Genomic DNA, 27,282 nt, shown 5'->3' with positions numbered 1-27,282 from the left:
GGTCTTGCTCTAACTCAGGCTGATAAGGAATGTAAGTTCTAAAGTAGGAAATTCATTTTTTTTCTTGAGTTTCTAATTGTAAAAGCTCAAATTTATAATTAGACTGCTGATCATAGGTCACTTCTTAGACACTGAGAAACTGCCAAACTCTTTTCTATAGGAGATGTAGTCTTGTACATTCTCATGGCATGAATTAGATATCCAATTTATCCATAGCCTCACTAATGTGTGGTTAACTGTCTTTTCTTTCTTAATGGGTAAAGGGTGGGAAGTTGGTAAGATATATAAACTAAGTTAGAACAATTTGAAAGGAAAAATTAGGTAGAAGAGACAAAATCAAAATATATAACATATATATATATATATATATATATATATATATATATATATATGACATATATAACACACACACACACACACACACACACACCCATATATAAATATAAAACATATAACATAACCCAAACAATAAGAAAACAAAAGGGCAGGGCTGCCTGGGAGTGGACGTGACTACAGAGGGAAGAATCACGGAGTTTACATGGAAGTCCAGAGTTGGAGCAAAGAAAACATTTAATCATTCTGTGCATAGAGTATTTTCAAAAGAGAAAATAGCAGAAATATAACTCCCTAGGGGACAAGAAAGAAACCTAAATCATTAATAACAAGGATCCTTGTTTCAAAGTAATATCTTTGGACATGATGTTTTTTAAAAACCAGAGCAAGGACAAAGAATATGGTGAGTGAAGAAAAATCATCAGAAGTCTTCTTTTTTCAAAAATGAGCTCATGATTATGGGTATGGTAATGGAGATGAGACCTGGAGGTCAAGATTTAGCTAAGTACAAGCAGTAACTGACTCTTCATTGTACTGTATTGGAAATTTACTCAGCAATTTTCTCCATGGCTTCCTTGTCAAAGAAAAATAGATATCTATGACCCTACTGCTTGTGTAAATTAACTAGTGTTGATGCCAAGCTTTAAACCAATATTCCACATCTGATTTTCAATGCTGAGGCTTACAACACTATTGGCAGAATCAAACTTTTCTGAGTCATGTGAGTAACTTCAGACTTTACCCTTAAAACTGCTTCATGCCTGCTGTAGTCCGTTTCTTGTTGCTGGGTCAGACATCCAACCAGAAATAGCTTATGGGAGAGAAGGTGTTCATTTTAGTCTTACAGATTCCTGGAGAATACTTTTAATGGCAGAAGAAACTGGTTCCCTTCTGTAGATCCCAAGCAGACACACCCCAAACAGACAGCAGTCACCAAACCCAGCCAAGTACAAATAGCCAGAGCTCAAAACTCTGCTTAGGGCTTATCTTAGGATCTACCCCAAGCACACCTTGGGGCTGGATTCCAAGATCCACCCCCATTGACACTCCTCTTCCCCAGTAGGGCTGTACCTACTGAAGACTGAAGATTCAAACCTGAGTCCACGGGCCACACATTTGAACCATGACCATGCCTCAAGGCCAACATACCCTAGGCTGAATTTATGGGTTGACAGTCAGCTTCTCTTTTCAAGTATTCTCTAGCTCAGTTGTAAGGGTGGCTGTTGCCCTCACTCCAGTACTTTGGAACTGACTACAAGTTCTTCTCTACTGTCTCCTTCCAACTCTCAATCAGTATGTTGTATATAAAGCAGCTAAAGTAATTTTTGGCACTTGAATGAATTTGTGATCCCATTATTTGAAGCTTCCTTTTACATTTATGATTCAAATCATGGCTTCAATTTCCCATGTAACTTGGCCTAATTAAATGTTTCCCCTCATATTACTATCCTCCAACTTACAATAGATGAGTGAACTTTTCTTTGTCTGCGTGGGGAGTATGGCAGTGTACTACACTTGCCTGTCTTTTTCTGCCTTTTGGGCTTTTTCATTTGCTTTTACTTGTATGTAGCCTGTTAAAGTTTATGTGCAGTAAAATTCATATTCTGATACCATCATACACATTCTTGGAATCAAATCACCAGCTCTGAAAAATTCCAAAGCCTCAAAGCATACCTCCTGAGGACCTCTTTTGCACCTGTCTTTCTTCCAACCCAAACCCTACTGTCCTGTTCCTTGTTTCTTGCCTTTTTCAGAATGTCATTTATACAGCTTTTTTTGTTGTTTACCTTTACATATCCCACCTGAGATTCATACCAGTTGTCTTTGTTTGTACTGATAGTCCATTTCCTTTTCATTGTTAAGAGGTGTTATGCTGTATGGCAGAGTACAGTTTATTCCTTGTTAAGCAGTGTTCTGTTAGGCATTTGCACAGTTTATTCACTGGCAGACATGGATCGTTATACTTTTTTGGCAAGTATGAATAATGCTTCTGTGCACAACACATTTATGTGTTCAGGTTTTGCATCAGCCCAAGTTTTCATTTCTCCCAGGTAATTTCCTGGACGTAGGATTGCAGGGGAATGAGACAAATGTCTGTTCGTCTTTATAATACCCACCACCATCTTCTAGAGTCACAAAATCTCTGCACAGCCACACCTGAAAGCAAGAAGTCTCTAGGTATTTCCCATCTTTGTCAGGGCATGGGCCTCTCAGTAGGTTTTATTTTAGTTTTCTTCTCATCTATACAACTTAACCGTAAGACCTTAATAAAATGTATGTGTGTCCATTTGCTTTTAGAGGTCAGCAGGCAGATCAGGGAGAAAATGCAGAATTTTAACTCCAACTGAATTGTTTGAAAGTTTACCCTCTATTCCGTATCCCTTCACCTGAATGTATTGCAGCTAAGCTTGAATTGGTCTACTATGCAGTAGATATTGTAAAACACGTTTGTACTGATTTATGGAAACCCAGACAGTGAAGGAGACCTCCTCCTGTGTTTTATATTTTTTTCCTTAGTTTACGGGGAGGCTTGACTCAGGTAGTCCCATGACAGGAACACTGGAGACACCCAGAAAGGCTCAGTGAAAAAGGGAGCTGTAAGTCATGTTCAAGGAAGGGAATGTGCTATATGTATGGTGGACTTTGTTTCCAGATAGTACGTAAAGTCCATTACTTTCTCTTCTCTTATCCCGCATGGAACGTGGTACAATTATGAAAATGAGCTGTTGTCATTTAAAGATAGAAAAGTGTAGCCCAGAGATGCATAAATGACCCCAGAGACAGCACAGGGAAAACCATCCCACACATCGGCTTGTGAACACCCAGGATGAGCTCTGAGCTGCATTTGTGAAGTTTGGAGCCTCAGTAGCAAACTCGAGGATTTGAGAACTGAGCCATTGGGGTAGAATTCTGCTCTGGTGCCAAACTGAACAGAGACTGGCTTCTTACTGCGCAGACGTAATGGTGATGCCAGGACTGCGAGTTCCTGGTGATCACAGCCCTCGCTGCATTCAGGGCATGAAAAAGCCTTCAGTCCCTGTATAACATCGATGTAGCATGAGCAAGATGGCTTAGAGAGAGCAGTTGAGGTGCTTCTGATGGAGGGGCCTATCCTTAAATTTTATTATCTTGCACATGTCTTTTTATCAAGGTTTATTATTTCTATAAAAGTAGCTTTATCAGGACCTGGACCTATTAGCTATGTGTATAGGGAAAAGTGACATTTGCTGCCTCATATAAATAAACCCAGGAGGAAAGCAAAATCAGTAGAGCATATAGCAGATAATACAGACATTTATTACAATTTCCCTATGCTAAGGTTAATTGTAGTTGTTTATGTTTACAGTCATATTTTATACATAACTCTATACGTATGTAACATGTATAAGATGAATTATAATGTTAGAATGGGGAAGTTTTCTTAAGCAGGACATATAACGTATCACAATAAAATTAGGCTGCAGAGGGTCTGGACAATGGATCTTTGGGTAAAGTGGTTGCTATCCAAGCATGAGGACCTGAGTTCAGATCCCCAACATCCACTTAAAAGCCAGATATTGCAGCAATTGCAGTAATATTGCAGTAATTCCAGTGCTATGGAAGTGAAGACAGGTTGACCTCAAGGGCTCACTGGCTAGGTAGTCTAGACAAATTGTTAAGTTCTGTGTTAAGTGAGAGACCCTGTATCAAGAAAATACAGTGGGGAACAATGAAGGGAGATACCCTATGCCAACTTTTGGCCTCTACATGCATGGATATACATGTGTATATGCACCTCTGCTCACCTCTATTCACATGTGAGTCCACATACTATAAATATATATGCACACATACTTATACACAAACAATTAATCTACGGGAAAAACTACTTTCTTTTTTTTTTTTTTTCCTGAGGGCGGGTCTCACTCTAGCTCAGGCTGACCTGGAATTCACTATGTAGTCTCAGGGTGGCCTTGAATTCTCGGGGATCTTCCTACCTCTGCCTCCTGAATGCTGGGATTAAAGGTGTGCGCCACCACGCCCGGCTGGAAAAACTACATTGTTAAAATATTTACTTGAGAGAGAGGCAGATAGAGAGAGAGAGAATGGGTGTTCCAGGGCCTCTATCCACTGAAAATGAACTCCAGACCCATGAGCCCCCATGCACATCTGATTTACATTGGTACTGGGGAATTGAACCTGGGTCCGTTGGCTTTGCAGGCAAATGCCTTAACCACTAAGCCATCTCTCTAGCTGAAAACTACATTTTATATTACCAGAAGAAATCATCACCGTGATAAGTTACACATGGAATATAATATTTTCCACCTATATAAAAGGAATAGTTTTTATAATCATAATCTACATATAACTCATAAATCAATAAAAACATGTTAAAATGGTTTCTTCATCCAAAATATCATGAAACTGACATGAGCTTTATATGTTCAGGGAGAGATGGGCTTCATGAGAGGAACCCAATAGCAAGTTATAACTGCATAAGTATCCAGGGGAGGGGCAGGGCCCCCTGAGCATTTCCCTGACTGCTTTAATGGGCCTAATCTTGTACCGGTTTCCTGTGAGTAGTCACTGTGAGGGCCAGGGCTCCTGTATGTGGACTGAGGGAGCATAATTATGTCCACTCCAGGAATATATTTAAGAACATTATTATTTCTGTTTTGTAACTTGCATGTCAGATCACCTTTACTGTATATCCAAGGTATTCTCTTTTTTAATATTTTTTATTTTTATTTATTTATTTGAGAGCGACAGACAGAGAGGAGGAGAGAGAGACAGAGAGACAGAGAGAATGGGTGTGCCAGGGCCTCCAGCCACTGCAAAAGAATTCCAGATGCGTGCGCCCCCTTGTGCATCTGGCTAACGTGGATCCTGGGGAATTGAGCCTCGAACCAAGGTCCTCAGGCTTCACAGGCAAGCGGTTAACTGCGAAACCATCTCTCTAGCCCTATCCAAGGTATTCTTGCAAGAGCATCCACTGCTAAAATGTTTGGGCTAAGAGTGTTTCAAAGTTTAGATTTTTTTTTTTAAATCTCAGTTTGGAATGTTTTTTATATAAAATGAGTTATATTGCTTACTGAACCCCTATCAAAACACATGAATCACATGTTTCTTGTAATCTGAAGGTCATTTTGTATAATACTTTTAGCACCCCTGTGTTTCTTTTGGGGTGTATTTCTGTCTGTACGTGTGAATGAGAGTGCACACGTGCCTGAGCATGTGTGTGGTGTCAGGACAACACCTGATGTTAGCTCTGCCTTCAAATCATTTGAGGCACTTTGTTGTTTGCTGCAGGATTCAGTAGGCTTATTGGCCTGCAAGCTTCCAACGTCTTTTTTTTTTTTTTTTTGTCATGCTCCTGTCTCACCATGGTGCACTGGCTTCTAAACTCCCGAGCTGCTGCCTGTGGCTTTTACGTGGGTCCTGGGGAACCTGACTCAGGTTCGCATGCTTGCTTAGCATACGCTCATCTGCTGAGCCGTCCCTCCTGCCCTTCATTTTGACTGAAACTTGACGTGCAAGATCGGCTGTGAAAACATTTCATCTATGGTATCTGATCAGCAGTTAAAACGCTTGGCTTTTTGCAACACTTCATTTCTCAGATTAGACTTTATTGATGTTTAGGTGCTCTTACTTAAAGCTCAGCATTATGTTTAGGTGTCAACATTATTTCCCCACTTTGATCTACAGGGATTTCGTGATATTTTTATCAACGTAAGTCTCATATCTAAAACATAAATTAATTTTCCTTTTTAATATACGTGGTCCTTATTGTATTTAAAAATTTTTTGTGTGTTCCTTTTTATTTATTTATTTGCGTGACAGACAGAGAGAGAAAGAGGCAGATATATATAGAGAGAATGGGCGCGCCAGGGCCTCCAGCCACTGCAAAGGAACTCCAGACGCGTGTGCCCCCTTGTGCATCTGGCTAACGTGGGTCTCGGGAAATCGAGCCTCGAACCGGGGTCCTTAGGCTTCACAGGCAAGCACTTGACCATTAAGCCATCTCTCCAGCCCACTTATTGTATTTTAAATTAACAGTTAATTTTGTTCACTTTTTGGTTTGTAAAAAAACAAATCCTTCGAGTGTTATGAAGGCACAAAAACATTGAAGGTTGTATCAGTTATTAAAGGTAACTTACTTTTAAAATATATTATATTACTGCATTTTACACCATTCATTAGTTTCTGATTTTTTTTAATGAATTAAAAGAATAGTCTGTGAAGACCATTTATATATACATGTATGTATATGTATAGTTAATACTTATGAGAATTAAACTTAAATTGCTACACAATAGTAAGAATATTATTTCTTCTTTTGCATTTTACCAACTGGGTAACAACCAGACTATTATTTTTATCACTAGAGTCTAGTTTTACAATATAAGTTATAACTAACACATTCTACTACATGCAATGAAATTTTCTCTAAATGATATATGTTTCATGGTTTTGTACTGATAATTCTTTAGAAAATGATCAGTTAATGAAGGTTATGATCAAATAATTTTGATATCTCCTCCAAATTTTTCATATTCCATCTATTATTCAACTTTTTTGTTTTTATTTTATCTACCCTTTCTCTTTCTTTATCTCTATTCATAGGATTTTGCAGAGAAATGTTGAACCTTTTAGAACTCTGAAACTATTAAATTGCATAATTGTTCTTTCAAAAAGAACACTTAATAATTTGTTTATCCACTATTTATACCAAAGAGTGGCATAAGCCTTTGCAGAGTGTAATAGAAAAATAACTCTGTAAAGAATGTAGTGAAAATTCATATTTGAATTTTTGAAAAATATTTGAATATTTGAAAAAAGTCACAAAACTAAATCATAAGATACTAATATTTGAGGTTTCCCAAGATCTTTGGTTTAAAAGTAAGAAAAGCTAGCTGAAAGAGAAAAACCCATTATGTCTCAGTTGATGAAGGTAGTAACATTCGACTCTCCCCAGGGGAAAATCCGACGGGCAGAAAGGAGCATGGAGAACTCTACTCCGTGGGGACATTCAGGAACATGATGAAGTTCTGTCAGTCCTTTTAGTTTCAGGCTTGCCAATAAAGACTAGGCCTTGTAGCAGCCACCAAATGTAATTTTCACTTATACAACCATAGTAAATATATTTTGTTTACTCGCTTGTTTGATTTTAATGAGACATGTATTCTTGATAGACTATTTTTAAGTGTTGATTTCAAAAATATTTATGATTTTGTTTGCAATGCAATTCGTTTGAAATCAAGAATATTTATAAAGTGTTACTTTGAAATGAGGATAAATATGCCAGATAAGATATTTAATGCAGGGCTGGGCATGGTGGTGCACGCCTTTAATCCCAGCACTTGGGAGGCAGAGGTAGGAGGATCGCCATGAGTTCGAGGCCACCCTGAGACTACATAGTGAATTCCAGGTCAGCCTGAGGTAGAGTGAAACCCTACCTCGAAAAAAAAAAAAGATATTTAATACAAGAAATAATGATATTTGAATCAATTAAAGAAACAATTCAGTTCATTTGCTAAAGCCTATTGCCAATAATTATGTAGTAGGTACTGAGTTACATTGAATTAGGTTTACAAACTGCATTTTTATTGAAAAGGATTAGAATGTTATATGATAAAATGTGTTTTTTAACTATTTATTAAATTATCAGCCATTTTCTACATTCTCATCATCTTACTTACATCTTTACTGCTAACCTAAAAGCAATTCTATTCTGGACTATTGTATACAAGCCAATAATACATACTTTCTCCTCTCAGGAAAATAAAATAACAAAAGCTTTAGATATTCATGCTGTCCTGAATTGCTACAAAAGTGATTCTACCTGAGTTGTGGACTTCTGATCAGAAGGAATTTTGTTGAAGATATTAATTACCTTTACTCTCTCAAGTAAATTTAATCATGTAATAACTTAGGAGGAAATGTGACTTTTCTGACTAATAAATGAAATAAAATAGTTTTGTATTTAAATTATAGTTACTAGCGAGCTATTATCTACGACTACAGTTGTCAAAGAAACAATTGACACACTTAGGTGTCTGAGTACAAAGGATGATAAAATTGCATGTGTTTTACATTCAGCTGTAAAGCAACAGTGAAACAAAAAGGTCAGGGGCAACAGAACTTGCAAGTTAGTAAGTAAAGAAGCATAGGAAACTTACTTAAACTCTCCTTACCTCAATTTTCTTATCTTTATAAGCACACAACACTATACATGGCTCATGGTTGGGGAGAATCCAAGAGAGAATTCATCTAAAATACTGCTAGGATTTGGTACATATTATTCAGTAGCTGTTAGTTGATTACATTGTGAATGTTTATTAAGAATTCAGTTCACTCAGACTGGAGGGATGGCTTAGCAGTTAAGGTTTTTGTCTACAAAGCCAAAGAACTTAGGTTTGATTGCCCAGGTCCCACGTAAGCCATATGCACAAGGGGCACATGCATTTGGAGTTTGTTTTCAGTGGCTGGAGCCCTGGTGTTCCCATTCTCTCTCTCTTTCTCTCTCTCTCTCTCCCCCTCCCTCCCTCCCTCCCCCCTTCCCTCTTTCTCTCTGTCAAATAAATAAATAAAAGTAAAATATTTTTTAAAAAGAATTCAGTTTACATTTGGTAAGTTTTATCTCCTGTGCTAAAATTCTTAAGGATATGATAGTCTGACCAAACTTATATGACTGGGCTTTCATACTCTTTCTTAAGTACCAACTTGTAGTACAATACCTTAGCATTTTCACTGCTAACTTGAGAATAACAAGGAGTATAACCACAGTATGGTAATAGTTAAGATTAAAACTGGGTTTCTCCGGGCTGGAGAGATGGCTTAGCGGTTAAGCGCTCGCCTGTGAAGCCTATGGACCCCAGTTCGAGGCTCGGTTCCCCAGGTCCCACGTTAGCCAGATGCACAAGGGGGCGCACGCGTCTGGAGTTCGTTTGCAGAGGCTGGAAGCCCTGGCGCGCCCATTCTCTCTCTCTCCCTCTATCTGTCTGTCTCTCTGTGTCTGTTGCTCTCAAATAAATAAATAAAAAAGAGTTAAAAAAAAAAACTGGGTTTCTCCATCTAACCCCTATTAGCAGTCTGAACCATCTTTGTTGTGAGGAGGTGATCCTTATGTTGTAGGATGTTTAGCAACATCCCAAGATGTCAACTGATAAAAATCAAAAAGGTCCCCAATAGGCCGGGTGTGGTGGTGCATACCTTTAATCCCAGCACTCAGGAGGCAGAGGTAGGAGGATTGCCATGAGTTTGAGGCCAGTCCAAGACTACATAGTGAATTCCAGGTCAGCCTGGACTAGAGTGAAACCTTACCTTGAAAAACCAAAATAATAATTTTTTTTTTTAAAAGTCCCCAAACACTTTCAAATGTCTTCTTGTGGGCAAAACACATCTGGCTGAAACTTGATGTACCACAGGGAATCGTGAAGCCTGCTAAAAAATATATGAAGCGGTGTCATTTATTCGGCAGTATTAATTGATAAAACAGATTGTTTTCATAGGTTGAATTAACAAAAAACATAATGCACAGACATGTGAGTTAGGAAATTATAGGCTAAGGTGAATATTTCATTAAATGTTTGATCATTACAGTTGTGCTGGAAATGTTCTTCCTTGGAGGGAACTTGAACTCTGTTATCCCTTAGATCATTTCATTTTTTAAAATCCATTTTTTTGTTATTTATTTATTTATTTGACAGTGACAGACAGAGAAAGAGGCAGATAGAGAGAAATAGAGAGAATGGGTGCGCCAGGGCCTCCAGCCACTGCAAATGAACTCAGACGCATGCGCCCTCTTGTGCATCTGGCTAACGTGGGTCCTGGGGAATTGAGCCTCGAACCGGGGTCCTTAGGCTTCACAAACAAGTGCTGGACCTCAAAGCCATCTCTCTAGCTCCATCTCATTTTCTAAAAAATATTTTATTTATTTGAGAGAGCGAGAGAGAGAGAGAGAGAGAGAGAGAGAGAGAGAGAGGGGCAGACAGAGAAAGAGAATGGGCACACCAGGGCCTCTAGCCACTGCAAATAAGTTCCAGACGCATATGCCACCTTGTGCATCTGGCTTACATGTGTCCAGGAGAATTGAACCTGGGTCCTCAGGCTTCTCAGGCAAGCACTTAGCTGTTATGCCAACTCTCCAGTCCCCTATTAGATCACTTCAATGACCAGATGCTGTCATTTTGGCAAGACTGAAGATACTGATTTAGAAATCATTCCAATTAAGGTCATAGTTGAAACTATGATACTATTTATTTCTCTACTTTTTGCAGTACTGGGATTGAACCCAGGGTCTTACACATGTAAATAAAATGTCTTATCACGGAGCTACATCCCTAACCTTGAGTTCATTTTGAGAACATAAGAAGAGCTTACTTTCTCAAAGTGAATTTTAAACTATGTTCATAATCTTAAGAAGGAATCTGGAAGATTACATTTGTTGACCTTATATTGGGTTAAAAAGGATGAAGGGAAATAAAAGGAAACACAACAAACAAGAATTTCAAGGAATGAATGGTTCATATTGTCAGTTGATAAGTGAGTCTGTTCCCATAACAGTTTACTTACTTTCTAATACGTCAAGGTGATCTTTGGTGGAAAAACATTCTGAGGACAGTGTCATCTAAAGTCTTGAATTCCATACAGACATTAATTATTATTATTGTGAGCATTTCCCTAATATAGAAGCTAGAAACCAGTTTAAAAATGAAGTGAATCGATTATGAGAAAATTATTTTGGTGTATGTTTGATGTATGCGTTTTCATATGTGTGTGCCCCATGTGCTCATGTGGAGGTCAGAGTGCTTTAAGTACTTGTCCTGACCTTCTGCCTTGCTTGAGGCAGGGTCTGGCACGAATCACTGCTGCATCCTCTGGGTCAGGTGGCCTGTGACCTTCTATGTGATTCTCCTTTCTCCATCTCCCTTGCCGCTACAGGCATGCTGAGATCACTGATGTTTATGCTACATACAATGTGTTCTGGGGGACGGGATTCAGGTACTTGTGTTTGCACTCCAAGTGCTTCATCCACTTGTTATAGCTCCAGCTCCATAATGAAAGATTTTATATTGTATACATACATATGTACACACACACACACACATACACACACACACGCATATCTCAGGACAAGTGGTTTCTTCTATATGTCATTGAATTGTCATGTTTTATATTAGTTCATGACATATTTCTTATATGATTTGAATAAAAATTATCTGTCCTTTATTTTCTAGCTGTTTTTTATCCCTATTGCTGGTGGCTGCTGTGGTATGGAAGATCAAACAAACTTGCTGGGCTTCTCGACGGAGAGAGGTAGCAGTAATGTTATTTAATCTTCTACTTAAAGGTGTGAGCAAAAATGGGTCTCTACTTAGTTAACCGGCTCCTTTCCAGTACAGATTTTCAAATCAATTTTCCTCACTGACATTGGACAATTGTGTATTTTTAAAACTTTAGGGTATACTACCACTGTCATTTGAAGTGAGTGTATATAGCAATATTAGTTAGTTGCAGGGTTTTAAAAATAGTACCAAAATTTATAGTGAATACAAATACTTTTGTAAAATAATCTGCAATTTCTTTAATGTAGACATTTAGTTAAGATATCAGTACACAATTTATTTTATATCAGTGTCTCTGTTTATATTTATAAAATTTCTGAGAGAAAGATGTTTAAGAAAAAATCAGCTACTACATATTTATTATAATGTTATTTTTTCTGTTGGGGGTGAAGATGATTGATACTTCTTCCATTTCTTGGTTATGTGACAACCCAGCTATGTTTGAAAAACTTGTCAATTTGATGCACTTGTGTGTCAGCACTGATTATTATATTCCCTATAATTCTAAAACTGATTAAAAGAAAAGCTTTTATAAGGCATCAATTGTAAATGTATTAGAAGATTTCATTTATTACCTAAATAAATATGCAGTTATAAAATTAGTGAGAGAAACAATGAAACACAATCATCTGATAAGTGGTATCCAGTACATTTATTCTACACTACATATAAAGAAAATTAATTTGTTTTATTAATGATCTTTAATGTTCAATTAATGTTTATATTAAAAGCTTAGTATTGTGAGTATGTGTATCTCAGTTTCTATGCCATATCTGATATGTTTACTTATATAGATTTCCATATATAAAAGGTAATATTAAAGATATTTGAAAATAATCACCAGTGTATTTGAAAGTGAAAATTTAAGGATATGAATTTGTAATTGTCTTCTTATTTTCAAAACATAGTGTCTACTTATATGTGTAAACTTAATGTCCTCCTCTCTGTAAAATAATGTTCATCTTTCATGCTTCTGCAAATGACTAATTGGTTCTGTTTAATATTATACCACCTCAGTGTGGTAATGTTATTTTTAAACATATTAGTGAAATGTTTTGAAAAAGTAAATTAATAATGCTTGAATTTTTGAAATAAGAAAATGAATTTATTTCAGATTTTATATCAAAAATTTTCAAAATATTTGGTTTGTATTTAAAGGAAAAAAAGAGAACCAGATTAGGAACCACAGTATTGTTTGACTATGTCTTAGTAGATACAACTGTGGTTCTGGATTCCCTCAGCATATTGTCTGTCTTTCCAAAAGTCAATGATGTAGTACTTATTTCTGTTAGAGAAAAATCAGAATGCTTGTATTTCGTCTGGTGACCTCATACAAAATAGATGCTGAGATGACATGTTATGTTACAATAGCTATTAAAATATTTTATCTATATTTATTAAATTTTAAATTTACTCAGTACTTTTAAGTGAAACATCGAATATATTTTATGTACAATTCAAACATTAATATCAAGAGCAAATATGACATTATATTTATCGAATACCATAGGTCTGTATTGCATAATAATTTTTATATTGTTGAGAAATTATTTCTCTTTTTGGTTTTATAAACCTAAATGATTTTTTTAACCAAACTAGTTGACTACAAATATTTTCAAGTATTAAAAGATGATCTCTCATTTTTATTTATTTTTATTTTATGATCCTCCAAGAATTTTTGAACATATGAGCAACAATGTGATAGTTTCATTTGCAAACATTATGTAGGTGGAAACAGTTTTAAAATATTTTATTTATTTATTTATTTATTTATTCATTTATTTATTTATGAGAGAGGGATACAGATAGAGGGAAAGAAAGGAGGTGCCAGGGCCTCTAGTTGCTGCAAACAAACGTCAGATGCATGTGCCACCTTTTGCATCTGGCTTAAGTGGGTACTGGGGAATTGAACCTGGATCCTTAGGCTTCACAGGCAAGTGCCTTATTGCTAATCCATCTCTTCAGCCTGAGACACACTTTTATCTAATTATCTCCTTATTCAGTTTTTTTTTTTTTTTTTTTTTTTTTGAGGTAGGGTCTCATTCTAGCCCAGGTTGACCTGGAATTAACTGTATTCTCAGGTGGCCTCAAACTCACAGCGATCCTCCTACCTCTGCCTCCTGAGTGCTGGGATTAAAGGCGTGTGGCACCACACCTGGCTCTCCTTATTCAGGTTTTTACTAGTATACTATAATGCCCACTAAAGTATAAGAACCTGTTACTTACATATTGATATATTTATTTGAAAACTAAGATTTTATTATTGTACATATTCAAGGTCTCCTGTGATTAATAACATGGAAATTTATCTAAAATAGCAAATACAAATACTTTCCTTCTTAGAATTACTGTGATTCTGTTATGTCAGTTGTAAAGCTTATCTAAATATAAGAACAGTAAAAAATGAAAATAACTTGGAACTTTTTAAACTTTAATTCTCCTAAGCATATGACTTTTAATTATTTGAAGTTTTAGTTTCTTTTAAACATGCATGTATATCCTTTGAAGAGTATAATTTTTATATCAGATGCCCATTATTATTATTGTTGTTTTGAATAAAACTCTTGAGAATTTGGGGCCATTAAAAAAGGTATAGAAGATTGTAGTTTTGATATTACCCATTAATATAGCATCCTTGACTTGATTTTGATGGTAATCCAACTAATAGTATGAAAGCTTTCTTTTGGGCTATGCTAATGAATTGAGACCATAATTGGATATTGATTAGTATTACTATAATACAGGACAAGGAGGAATTTATTATAATCACTTGGGTGCTATTACAGAGGTATTGAAAATGTTTAGCGTCAGACACAGATTTTAGTTTAGTTATTGTATCACAAAAAATAGCTATACCAAGTATATACTAAGAATTGACATGACAAACTGTAATGTTTAATTGACTTCATTTTAAGATTGGTTTAATTTTAATAGCATTTAAAGGCATAAACATATCAAGATGTTATAATCATTCCTTGCAATGAGTACATTTAATCATATATTCAACTTACAAGAGTAAAATATCATGAATATTTTAATAGTTTAAATAAATGAAGTCATTTTTTTTTCATTTGGAGACATTTAATCCACATGTTTTGAGTTGTTTAATTGCAATATGTCTCAGATTTTTCTACAAAAATCTGTACTGTTAAAACACATATATCAAGGAAGGCATTGTTTTAAATATTATCAGTGAATTTGTGAGTGATCACTTTAATTCATGTATGAGCAATAATTTTTAAAAATTCTATTTAAAGCTTGTTGTCCTTTAAAATTATCCGAAATATGAATATAGAAACATATAGATTGATTTTTCAGTACATTATTTTTCTTTTATTCTTAAAATAAGTACTATAAAATGTCTGGCATGCGGCAGTGCCCTGTACTCTTGAACTTTAACTTTTCAGAGAAATGCAACATCAAACCTGCATTGAGATTTATTGGTTGCAGCTTGAAGTTCTGGTTAAAAAAATAATAAGCTGAAAACTGTATGTAGGGTTCTGGAAACTTTGCACAAACTATTTTGGATATAACCTCCTCAGTTCCTTCTGTAACTGCTTTGTCAATATAAAAACAGATAGGAAAAATAGTATCACTTAATTATACTTTAGTAATGACATTTGTGAATAAGGAATCTTGCGGTATTCTACCACCTGAAAAATTTTTGTTCCTATGGAAATGCTATGGATATATTTCTAATGAACAATGCATGTTGTACAACTTGATGTAAGCTACCTCCTTTGACACCTATTGTACTAAGGAGAGAGATTTGCACACATTGTAGATGGGAAAAAATTAGAAGACATTGATTAGGACTACAAACAGTTTTTGGTACAATTTCTTAGTACTTTAAAATCTGTTTTTACAATACTTAAGCATATTAATTTTAGTATATAGGTATAACTTCCCTCAAAGTTATGCTTTTTATTAACCAGTGGTAAACTTTGCATTCAAATAAATGTCTGTGACATAGTAGCTTCACTTTCAATTTACATTTTCATATTATTTCTCTTTTTTTCTATTCCTCTTCCTCCTCTTTCTCTTCCTTTTCCTCTTCCTCTGCTTCTCCTTCCTTCTCTGTCTCCTTCTTCATTCCTTCTTCCTTCTCCTCCTCCTCATCGATATTATTATTTATCATTATTATTATGTTGTGAAGCTGAGGATTGAACACAGGACTAGTGTACTCCAGGTGAGAACTCTACCATTGAGCATCATTCCCAGCTTTTTAGCATTAACTTTTTATTGAATTTTAATGCATAAATATTGGCATTGTATTAAAATTAGCTGTTTAGAAATTACGGATGTTCCTCAAAGTCATATCTATACTAGAATAGTTTTTATTAACCATCTATAACTGTAAGAACTTAAATTGTGATATCAGATGTGTTAGAGGCAAAGGACTGGAAAGTTTATCCACTCTGCCCTTATGAATCTTTTAAAGATCTTATCTTATAAATTTAGTTTCTCTTTTTTTGATTTATTCATTAAAGGTATGTTAATCTCTTGATGTATTTCAGATTAATAGATAAATGCAAAAACTATTACAAAGGACATGGACTATTTTTTTTTTAGGAAATGCAAAGATTTAAACACATTTAGTGACAATAAGTGATTGTAAAGGTGTGGGTAAAAAGGAACCATTCTACATTGTTGCTGGCTTATATAAACTAGTTCAGATATTATGGAAATCTATGGAGGTTTCTGAGACCACTAAAATAGATATAGATCTACCTTGTGGCCCAGCTATACCACTCCTTGGCATTTATCCTACATATGACTCTTGTGATACTTGCTCATCCATGTTTATTGCTACTCTAGCCAGAATAGCTAGGAAATGGAACTAGCCTAGATATCCATCAAATGATGAATGGGTAATGAAGATATGGTGCCTATAGACAATGGTGTATTTTTTTCCAGCTGTAAATAAAAATGAAATTATGAAAAATAATGGATATGGAAAAGGTTGTATATATTAATGAGTAAACCGAGACTCAGAAAGACAATGCCACATGTTCTCTCTCATATGTGGATCTTAGCTTTGACGTTTTAGATTCTTATGTGAGTTGGAAAAAGAGTGAGTACTAGAGGCCAGTAATCTAAAGGGGCCATGGGGGAAGGAGAGGATGGGAGGGATTAAGTGGTAGGTAGTAGATATGTATGTAGAGGGACAGAATCTTGGGAGTTGGATTTCTAAGTGGAGTCAGAAAAGAAAAAAACCACATTGAATATATTAAGTAGGAGAAATCCACAAATGCGCACATGTTCACAGTGCTCACAGGAACTCCTGGACTTAGCATATTTTACTATCTTTGGAGAGAATATAATCTATGCAAAAAGTTTTGCAAGTGAGAATATTAATGGAAAAATGTTACCCATTGGCTATATAGAATAGATATCTAAGATATTTTAAAATTGACATATATGTAACAAAGGAATTTTTCTTAAAGTCATAATTTTAATAAAATTTTGGTCATTATCATTACATTTAGACCTAATTATTTAGGTAGGTATGAAATATCCAGTGATAGTAATTTTCTGTAAGTAAATATTCATCTGGTTTGACATAAAATCTTATATAATATACACTCAAGTAAATGTACCTCTCTCTGTCTTTCTCTCTCAGTCTCTCTCTCTCTGTGTGAGATGTGTGTGCTTGTCTTTATTCTCCTAAACATGTTTTGTTTTCTGACATTCAAACTTAATGAATAACCAGTATTTTTATATGCTAATAGTAATTGAACATAACAAATTAAAACAATAAATTAATACAAGGTTATTTCCAATATAAATACTCCAATCTAAATACTTCCAATATAAATACTCTCCATAGACAGAGAGACGAGTCCTAACTGAAGTCCACATGGACTGAGGAGAAGGTAATGTTTCCAGAGAAAAGTCTTAATTTTGTTTTTAAATCTGGAGTTAACTGTATAAGCAGAAAGAAAAAAAAGATATACAGTCTGCATATTATCTATCAAAATTAAATCCTTCTATGCAATTATTAGATTTTTTATTAGTTTTCTATTCAGCAAATACAGGCAGTTTGGTACCATTATTAGGCTCATCCGTGACCTACCCCCATACATTGGCCCTCCTTGTTGGGGTATATGGGTCGTGCATTGTGGGGTTAGCCCACAGTTATGGGTACGATAAATGTCTCTGTATATCATGACCCAACATGTGGCTCTGACATTCTTTCTGCCCCCTCTTCTGCAAAATTTCCCTGAGCCATGTTGGGTTCATTTTTGGTCTGCTTCAGTGATGAGGTGTTGGGGGCCTCTGGGGCTCTGGCTCTCTGGTTTGGTAGGCGTTGAATTTTCTCTGTGTTGGTCTCCTTTCCCCTTGTGCTGGTATCTGGTTCATCAGGAAAACAGCACCCTTGCTTGCTTTGCCAATTTTCCTTAGTTTCAACCGGGGCCCTTTTGAAGTATAATGGGATGGCTCTGTCCTTAGGATCTGCATCTATCTGAAAAAGAGAAGCAGATTCTCCAATGGAGAGTAAGTTAGCACCAGGACAATGAGATAACCTTTATATTTTTTAAGAGAGTTTAATAGGTATAGGCCCTCTTGTAGCCCATGATTGATGGTAGCTTGATATTGGAGAATGGGCTTATGTTTGGGTATGGTTCTGACTTGTTTCCCTGCTCCAGCTATGGGTCCCGAACCACTGAGGGGATCAGTTAGCCAAATCAAGAGCAGTTGGTTCCCCACCATGGCTGTGTGCCACTATTGCACTTGTGTGGGCATCACATCAGGTTATTTGTTGCTAATTAGGTTAGACAATGAGTTGCCTGGACAGATATTGGTCATTTCCCCCAGTTGCCCATGTAGCACCTTCTGGCACTAGACACGCTGACTGTCTGGGGACTGACTCTCTCCTGGCTTTCTGCCATGCTGTTCCATTTTCCGTGTCTAAGAGTATATTCCACATACATATGCCTGCTATTTTCAAAATATATTCCTATAGATAGTCACAGAGAACTTTTGCATTTAAAAACAATTTCATGTTATTCAAAAATATTCTTGAGATAAATTTTGCTTATGCAATGTTATATAACTAAAAACAAATGTACAGCTATTTGTTGATATGAAATAATATATTCTTGAATCAAATAATTTATGCATCTACAAAAATGTACTTTTCTGACTACAGTTTTGGAAAATAAAGAAGTGAATAATCCAAATAAAAGAACTTGGCTTCTTCTGGGCTGGAGAAATGGCTTAGCTATTAATAGGCACTTGCCAGCAAAAGGATCCTGGTTCAACTCTCCAGGTCCCAAGTAAACCAGATGCACAAGGTAGAATATGCATCTGGAGTTTGTTTGCAGTGGCTGGAGGCCCTGGTGTGACCATTCTCTCTCTGTCTCTCTTCCTCTTTTTCTCTCTCAAATAAATAAAAAAATTGGCTTCAAAGAGTTACTCATCTTAAAGCTGTATCATTTATTAGACAATTCGTGACATATTTTACATGATTAATTTCTATTCAAAATTGCACACATTCTGTGCATTAAATTTTATTACCCTCTCTGCTACAAACTCTACATTTGGGATGGATGCTTGCTAAGAATGTGTGGCTTTTATTTCATTATCATTTCTTAAACCAACAATTAAATTATTCCCAAGAAAGCATGATCTAAAGTTTTAGACATGGGCAGTTGAACAAAAATAGTATTTTGTCCTTGTCTTAAGAGATAAATTTTTCCCATGTTGAAAATATAAGGAGTAGCCGGCCGTGGTGGCGCATGCCTTTAATCCCAGCCCTCAGGAGGCAAAGGTAGGAGGATCATTGTGAGTTTGAGGCCACCCTGAGACTACATAGTGAATTCCAGGTCAGCCTGGGCTAGACTGAAACCCTACCTCGAAAAACCAAAAAAAAAAAAAAAAAAAAAAGGAGAATTAAGTACAATGATAAAAGCTTACAATTATCAAATTCATAAGTTTTAATTTAAAATTAAGTCTGTCAGATTTTGAATAGGTTTGATTTGCTAGTTTACCTAGTTGACCACATCTAAGGTAAGGTAGTCACTTGTTGTAATGGGATTACTTGTGTTTCATCTAATATTAGTACATGATCAATCCTTATTTAATGCAGAATTTAGAAGAAAAATGCAGTGTTTATTCAACAAAAGCATGTTGCTCCCTTTCCATCAACAGTTTATTTTATATTTAATGAAATGGCTTTTATAGATATAGATTTTATCGTATATAATTACTTCATATTTGTACAAAGAAAGAAAAATAGAAACAAAATAAAGTATTACTAAAATTTTTCACTTTCATAATCTCGGTTTTCATAAATCATTTTTGACTGTGCTGAAAATGTTTTGTTTTGTTCCCATATCATCAGCGAGTATGATAATCAAGTTTGTGGCCATACAGGCAGTGATAGCTTCATCATAACTGTCATCTGGGCAGTGGTAGTCATATTATGTCATTGTTTAGAAAATAACATCAGGCTTCAGAGATATTAAAATTTGTTAAGAAGTGTCCAACAATCAAATATAGTAGGCCAACTTTATAAGATTACTACTACTGAGTTAATGCATTAATGTCACACACTACCTTTTAATATTACCAGGCTTCATAAGCATTAGATGTTTTTATTATTGTTGATATGATCCCTGTATTACAAATTTATATTACATGTAGTAATTCCTGTGTGTTTTGAATTATTCTCCATATCTACTCATATCTATTCTCCATACCATGTGCACACACACACATATATATATATATCTATATAACATGTACACACATATATTATATGATCTTCTATGTTACACTGTCTCGGTCAACCCCTACCACATGCATAGAATCAGAATTTTTTAGAAGACAAGCTCATCCTGATATGTTTATTTTATAGCCCACCCATTATTTTAGTATTTTAGTATTATTGGCCTTGAAGCACTGCTTTAGCTGCTGCTCAGAGAAACTGGAATTTTTTTCTGACATACTAAGATTATTTTAGTTTAAAATTTTTCCTGCATTTGCATGTGTGTATGGTGTTCATGTTTGTGTATCTGTATATATGCATTTTGTGGATGAACAAGTTTATGTGGATGTGAACATGTGTGTGCATGTAGAAACCAGGAATCAGTGTTGGTTTCTCCCTCTGTCATTTTCTAGCATTTTCTGAGGCAAGCCCAACAGATTGGCCTTTTTCATGTGAAAGAGTGAAAGAGAGAGAGAAAGAGGAAGAAAGAGAGAGTGGTGGTTCACCAGGACCTCCAGCCACTGCAGTTGAATTCCAGACTGTGTGCCACTTTTGCACATGTGTGACCTTGTGCGCTTGGATCACCTTGTGTGTCTAGCTTACATGGGTTCTGGAGAGTCAAACATGGGTCGTTAGTCTTCACAGGTTAGTGCCGTAACCACTAAGAAATCTCTCCCACCCACTCACTATCATTTTTATTGAGATAGGTTCAGCCCCTGAGCCCTGAGTCCCCTGATTCTGCTAGACTAGACTCTGCCGTCTGTGTGTGGGGATTAAAAATGGGCTCCCACAACTATCTGGCATTTCTGTATGCTCTGGGGAGCTGAACTGTGGTCTTCAAGCTTGTATGGTCAAGATTTTTACCAACTGAACTATCTTGTAAACCCAGATTTAATTTTACACTGACCATTTGGTTGATGCAATAAGAATAAACTGCAGACATGAGAATGGTTAGGATGTTTCACCATCACTCGCTGAGATATGATCATGGCTGAGATTAAGAGGTAGCAGTGTATAGGGTGAGAATAATAAGAAGGCATTGGACTTTAGATACAGTTTGTATTTTAGGATTAGATAGATAAGGAGGGATGAGATAAATTTACATTCAATCATGCCTTCACAGTTTTCATGACTATAAGATTGTCATTACCTGAGACTGAATTGACTGCAAGTCCATTTTTTTTATGTTTATGAGTTCCTGTTTCATTGTAAGGTTGAGAGGCCAGGCATACTGTTGGAAGCATCTAGGAAGCAGGATTGAGTCTGGCATGAGAAAAACATATCTCAACGGAGAATTTAGGATTAAATAAATTAGTAAAAGGAGAGGCTTAAGACATGAGGGAACCAAATTAAAAGTATCCAGAGAAGAAAAACTGTGAATAAATGCTAGACACTAGCAATCAGTGAAGTTGTAGAAAAATCAAGCCGAGGAAACACAGTATGAAGAATGATAGAGCTGCTGACTACTACAGGAAAATCCAAACTGCAAATTGGTCATTGGATCACTCACCTTGAAATAATTGAAGAGAATAAAGAAAACCTAAATAAAATCAAACATATGCCATGTTGAGAGTTTTGAAGATTGTATTGTTGAGATGACATACTCCCCAAATTGATTGACAGATTCAATGTGATCTCTTTCCAGATACTAGCTGGCTTTATAGATGTTGACATGTAGATATGGAAATTCTAAAGAAGTTGAAAAGCCAAAAAGCTTATGAGGAAGAATAAAATTCATATTTTTGAATTCAAATCTTAGCCCACAGATAATCAGGACACTGTGCTACTGATGTAAGAGTCAATTTGTAGAATTGGGAGACAAGAAATAGACTTCCATTTTCAGCTGTTTCTATATATGTACACTACCAAATTAAATAGGAACAATATTAGCCCTTTCAACAAATTATTCTGGGCAACTGGCTGGCCATATTTAAAATAGTGTAGTTGGACCCATGACTCCCCTGGTCTACAAAACTTAAGTCAACAGAGATGGATATAGCTGCATAGTAAATTATAACATCCTTGGAAGGAAAAAAGAGAAATAAACCTCTGGCCCTCACAAAGTCTTCTCATTTAATGTATCACAATCACAGTGCAAATAAAAGTTGGAACCCATTAAAATTACTTTTTCTGGTGTTTTAAAAGGACCATAGAGAAGTTGAGGAGGAAGCTCAGTATTTAAAATGCTTATTGCACACTTGCACAAGTCTGAGGAGCTGAGTTTTTTCACCAAGTACTTCATAAGTTCTGGGCATTTATATCTGAAAGACCTTAGAAAATAACCAGGAAGCTGGTGAGGTAGCTCAGGCAGTTAGAGTGCTTACCATGCAAGCTTAAGACCTGAACTCAGGCTTCCAGCACCTACATAAGTGCTGGATGTGTGGGGTACCCCTTTCTATCCCCATGGGTAAGCAGATATTGCAGGATCTCAGGGGCTAGCTGGCTAGCTAGTCTAGCTGAATTGACGAGCTCCAGGTTCAGCGAGAGACCCTGACTCAAAAATAAAGTGGCAAGCATTAAAGGAAGACAATTAATGACATGTGGCCTCCACATGTATGCGCACACACATGCACAAGTTCTGCTTATACATGTTTACATGCGTATGAATGAGCATACACGCACACACTCCACATATACATACAAACAAAAAGGGAAGCATTGAGAATTGTAATGTAGAGAGACAAGATACCAAGAGAAACTAGGAAGAAGAGAGAGCACTTAAAGTGGCGTAGGCAGATCTTCCAAAGCTATCCACATGATCTAACAAGGGCCTTTCACTTGTTATTTTAGTATCTATACATATTTTTTTTATTGTGGGAGAGCTATTACTTTCACACTTCAGTATACCATAAACCAACCTTAGTGCCTGAATCTACTAGAGAAATAAACCATTTATAGTTAGTTAAAATTACAAAAAAATACATTTTTAAAAATATTTTTAAATTTTATTTATTTGAGAGCAACAGACAGAGAAAGAGGCAGAGAGGGAGAAAGAATGGGTGTGCCAGGGCCTCCAGCCACTGCAAACAATTTCCAGATGCGTGAGCCCCCTTGTGCCTCTGGCTAAGGTGGTCTTGGGGAATCGAGCCTTGGACTGGGGTCCTTAGGCTTCACAGGCAAGCGCTTAACCTCTAAGCCATCTTTCCAGCCCCCAAGATACATTTTAACAAGTTAGTTTTGATGTTGTATAATGTAAGTGGAGTCTCAGTATGGCAAAGAAAGTAAATTATGAATTCTAACATAGCAAATCTACATGTACAATCATGAGTGTAACAGATGGAATATTCAATTAAAAGACATTTATTTTATATCTATTTTTAAAAAATATTTTATTTATTTGAGAGAGAGAGAGAGAGAAAGAGAATGTGTGTATGGGCCACCTGCCACTACAAACGAATGCCAAAAGCATGTGCCACTTCGTGCATCTGGCTTTACATGGATACCAAGAAAATTAACCCATGGCATTAGGCTTTGAAAGCAAGCACCTTTAACTGCTGGACCATCTCTCCAGTCCCTCCTCCTTTTCTTTCTTTTTTTTTTTTTTTACTATTTTTTAATTTAGTAAATGAGTAATGATTGATTATATGTCTTGGATATTACAAACAAATACTTGGTGTATAGAGTTTTTATTAATCTGCTTTCATTACTTTTACTAAAATATTTCTTAGAAGCAATAATATGAAGTTACTGGTATGCATAAATTATTAGGAAATGATAGGTTTTTGAATTGTATTGACATTTGATGTGATACATTACAAATTGAGTTCAAAAGTGATAATACTTCCAACATCTATATTAACCTCATCTAAATACTGTAAGTAATGCTAAAAATAAAAAAGAATTTTTAATTGTGTATATCTGTATGTACGTGGGGATATGTCTGATGTGTGTGTTATGGATATGCCCAAACCACAGGCCCATGTGGAGGTCTGAGGACAACCCCAGCATATTTGATCTCTCCCTCCACCCTGCTTCAGACAGGGTTTGCTTTGTTTAATTTTTCTGCCTCACTTAGTATATGTCAGTCTACTGGTCCACCATCTCCTAGATTCTCCTGGCTCTGCCTCCCATTGATGTCAGCATGTTGGGATTATAGACACATGCCAGTTTACTTCTGGCTTTTACATGGGTGCTAGGGATTTAGGTGGGCCCCCTTGCTAGTGAGCACATTTAACCTCTGATCCATCTTTCCAATCTGCCCATAGACCATACTTTTAAGATAAGAAATAGGCTAAATATTCACCTCTATGTTGAAAATCCTTTTTTTGTACCATGAGCCTTTAGTAGAATTTCTTTTCCAGCTATATACTGGTAATGCTTACACACACACACACACACACACACACACAATTTAAACTCAGTACAGAGTTTATCAGAATCTATTGTTCTATGAGCTAAAATTTCTTCACGTTTGAGCTTTAACAATATATTATACTTCTAACTAAAAGAAAAGTAATTCTACTATAATAATTTTATCAGGGATTTATTACATTTATAGAATGTTCTGATTATTAATTATTCAAAATATATTTAATTCTAAAATGGTGTATTTATCGTACTCTCTTTTCTTTAAAGTAAAAGTTATTTTTGTTAATATTACAAGCCTGTGTACTTGATTTTCACAATAACTCAACCATCTTCTAAGTAGCATGAGGAAAGTCACATCTGGAAGATTCTGGTAGAGTGCATAAACACCATCACTCAAACCCACTATGATTAATTTTGTATTTCCTCTTCATTTTGTATTTCTTCTTCATCTCCACCAGTCGCAGCTGAACTGAAAAATCATTCTCACCTGGCATCTGACTGCTCCTGTCCTCATCTAGAAACTGCCTACTGTGCTAGCTGCACATAGGGTTACTTGATTTCATATTATTTTGAGGCTTCCATAATATCAGCTCGATTTAGTGACTTGTCGTTTACTAGCCTGATTCTTTCTTTGCCGTTTAATTATGATATTTAAGCAAATCATTTTTTTGTTTGTTTTTTGAGGTAGGGTCTAACTCTAGCTCAGGCTGACCTGGAATTCACTATGGAGTCTCAGGCTGGCTAAATCCTTCCTTAGAATGTATGGAATGAATGAACATGCTGTTAAATTCATTCACGAGTTGAGTATTGAAAATGTTCACAGTTATATATTTATTATTTTTCATATGTAGCGTACTGTCATTTTTAATACTATGAACAATGACAACAATTCAAGCTTGAATCTTTTTCTTCCCATGACCCTATCATATTTGTTACGGGTGGTCAATTTGTTCTTGTTCTGAATATCTAGGAATAAGGATAATGTTTTTCCTTTTTATCTCTTTTTTTGTAGACATGCTCTCTATTCTTTGACAATTTAGTATTTTACAGTTTTATTCCAGAAATAGAGATCTTTTAAAAGAAATTCTTCTGTCTATCAGAAACACTCACAGGCAGTTTGCCTTGAAATCAAGAATCATTCAAATGACAGAGAATTTATTATTACTTTGAAAGTAGTTATTTACCTAGAGGATGAACATTATGAATTAAGTATTTTATATCTGTTCCTTGTTTTCATATAAGTAACTTACCCATGTGCTTCAACTTTTAAAGTATGTAAACCTGTTGTGCAGTCTCTCAGTATTCTTCCCTATCCTAACCAATGTTGTCAGGGTTTATTTCATGGTTCTTTCTCAAGTTTTTGTTTGCATGCACAAGACATGTCATGATGCATTCTTTTTAAAAACAGATTTGAGGTACAAAATTCTAATAAATTACAATTTATAACTGTGTATCATCTCAAAAATAAAATCATGTTCCACATATGTTGACAAGTAGTATAAACAATACAAACTACTATCAACATGACATCTAGCATTTGGACCATTTAATATCATTATTTCCATTGCTTACTACAGTAGAGTAGAGTGCTTAGGATTTCTTTACTAAGTTTTAAAGAAAGCTAGGATCCCAGCCTTCTGTGAAATTTTGCGAAGCAATTTTTAGAACTGTACCCATCTTGGAGTACCTCTCAAAAACTTTATAGTTCTTACTTAAATTTATTATAATTACATAGGAAAATGAGAACATCAATATAAATGTTTTGTTATATCATAGTGTTAACAAGTGGTTCTGACTGAATTATACCTTTCAAATACTGGTCTCCTGTCACAATTATTTAATTCTTGGCCTTAAAAATTGGTTCTGAAGACGTTGATACACAAATCTTCCAACTATCAGTAGCTTAAAGAACAACAGTATTCAATACAAAGTTTATAGTTTCAACATTTTGAACTAATTTTGTAAGATTAAAAACTCAAAACTTCATCATAAAATAGTATAGAAACATCACTTTGTTTGACTATATTTTCCTTATTGTTCTCTATAAATTTTTTCTACTCATACAAGAGTACATTTTTTTCTTAAAATTTCCAAGTTATCATTGTAAAATAGTATGAATTTTCATAATCATGTAGGCCTTTTTTCGTAACTTCCCAAATCAAAATAATAATTTTCTATTTCTACTTAAAATTATCTTCAATTACCAAAATTTGAACTGTAATGAAGTTTACAAGTGAAACATACCTTTGACTTTTTTTTTTTTTTTTTTTTTTTTTGGTTTTTTTGAGGTAGGGTCTCACTCGGGTCCAGGCTGACCTGGAATTAACTCTGTAGTCTCAGGGTGGCCTTGAACTCACAGCGATCCTCCTACCTCTGCCTCCCGAGTGCTGGGATTAAAGGCGTGCGCCACCACGCCCGGCTCCTACCTTTGACTTTTAAACACCATATATAATAATTTAAACAAGTCTATATAAGGCCCATGACTTTTTTCTAATCCAAGAAAGAGAAACATGTCATTCTTTGCCAGAGTCCAGCCTTGGCAGGATTGTAGAACTTGAAAAGGATGAGGAGTCAGTGTTGTGAGGTAATGATTTGGAC

The 27,282-nt window shown here is 35.6% G+C and overlaps 1 protein-coding gene across 2 annotated transcripts in view; it reads left to right on the top strand.

The window, feature by feature from the left end:
• The window catches only part of Atrnl1 (attractin like 1), a 752,002-nt gene that overhangs the window by 345,804 nt on the left and 378,916 nt on the right, over nt 1–27,282 (top strand). For both annotated transcript variants that reach the window (XM_004659313.2, XM_045148305.1), the window contains exon 26: nt 11,556–11,634. In XM_004659313.2, coding sequence (XP_004659370.2) covers nt 11,556–11,634 — 79 coding nt within the window. The remainder of the gene's footprint in view (nt 1–11,555; nt 11,635–27,282) is intronic.

The sequence above is a fragment of the Jaculus jaculus genome, chromosome 1, assembly GCF_020740685.1.
Source record: "Jaculus jaculus isolate mJacJac1 chromosome 1, mJacJac1.mat.Y.cur, whole genome shotgun sequence".
NCBI lineage: Eukaryota > Metazoa > Chordata > Mammalia > Rodentia > Dipodidae > Jaculus > Jaculus jaculus.
Note: the sequence above shows the minus strand (reverse complement) of the source record. Positions and strands in the feature narration are given on the sequence as shown.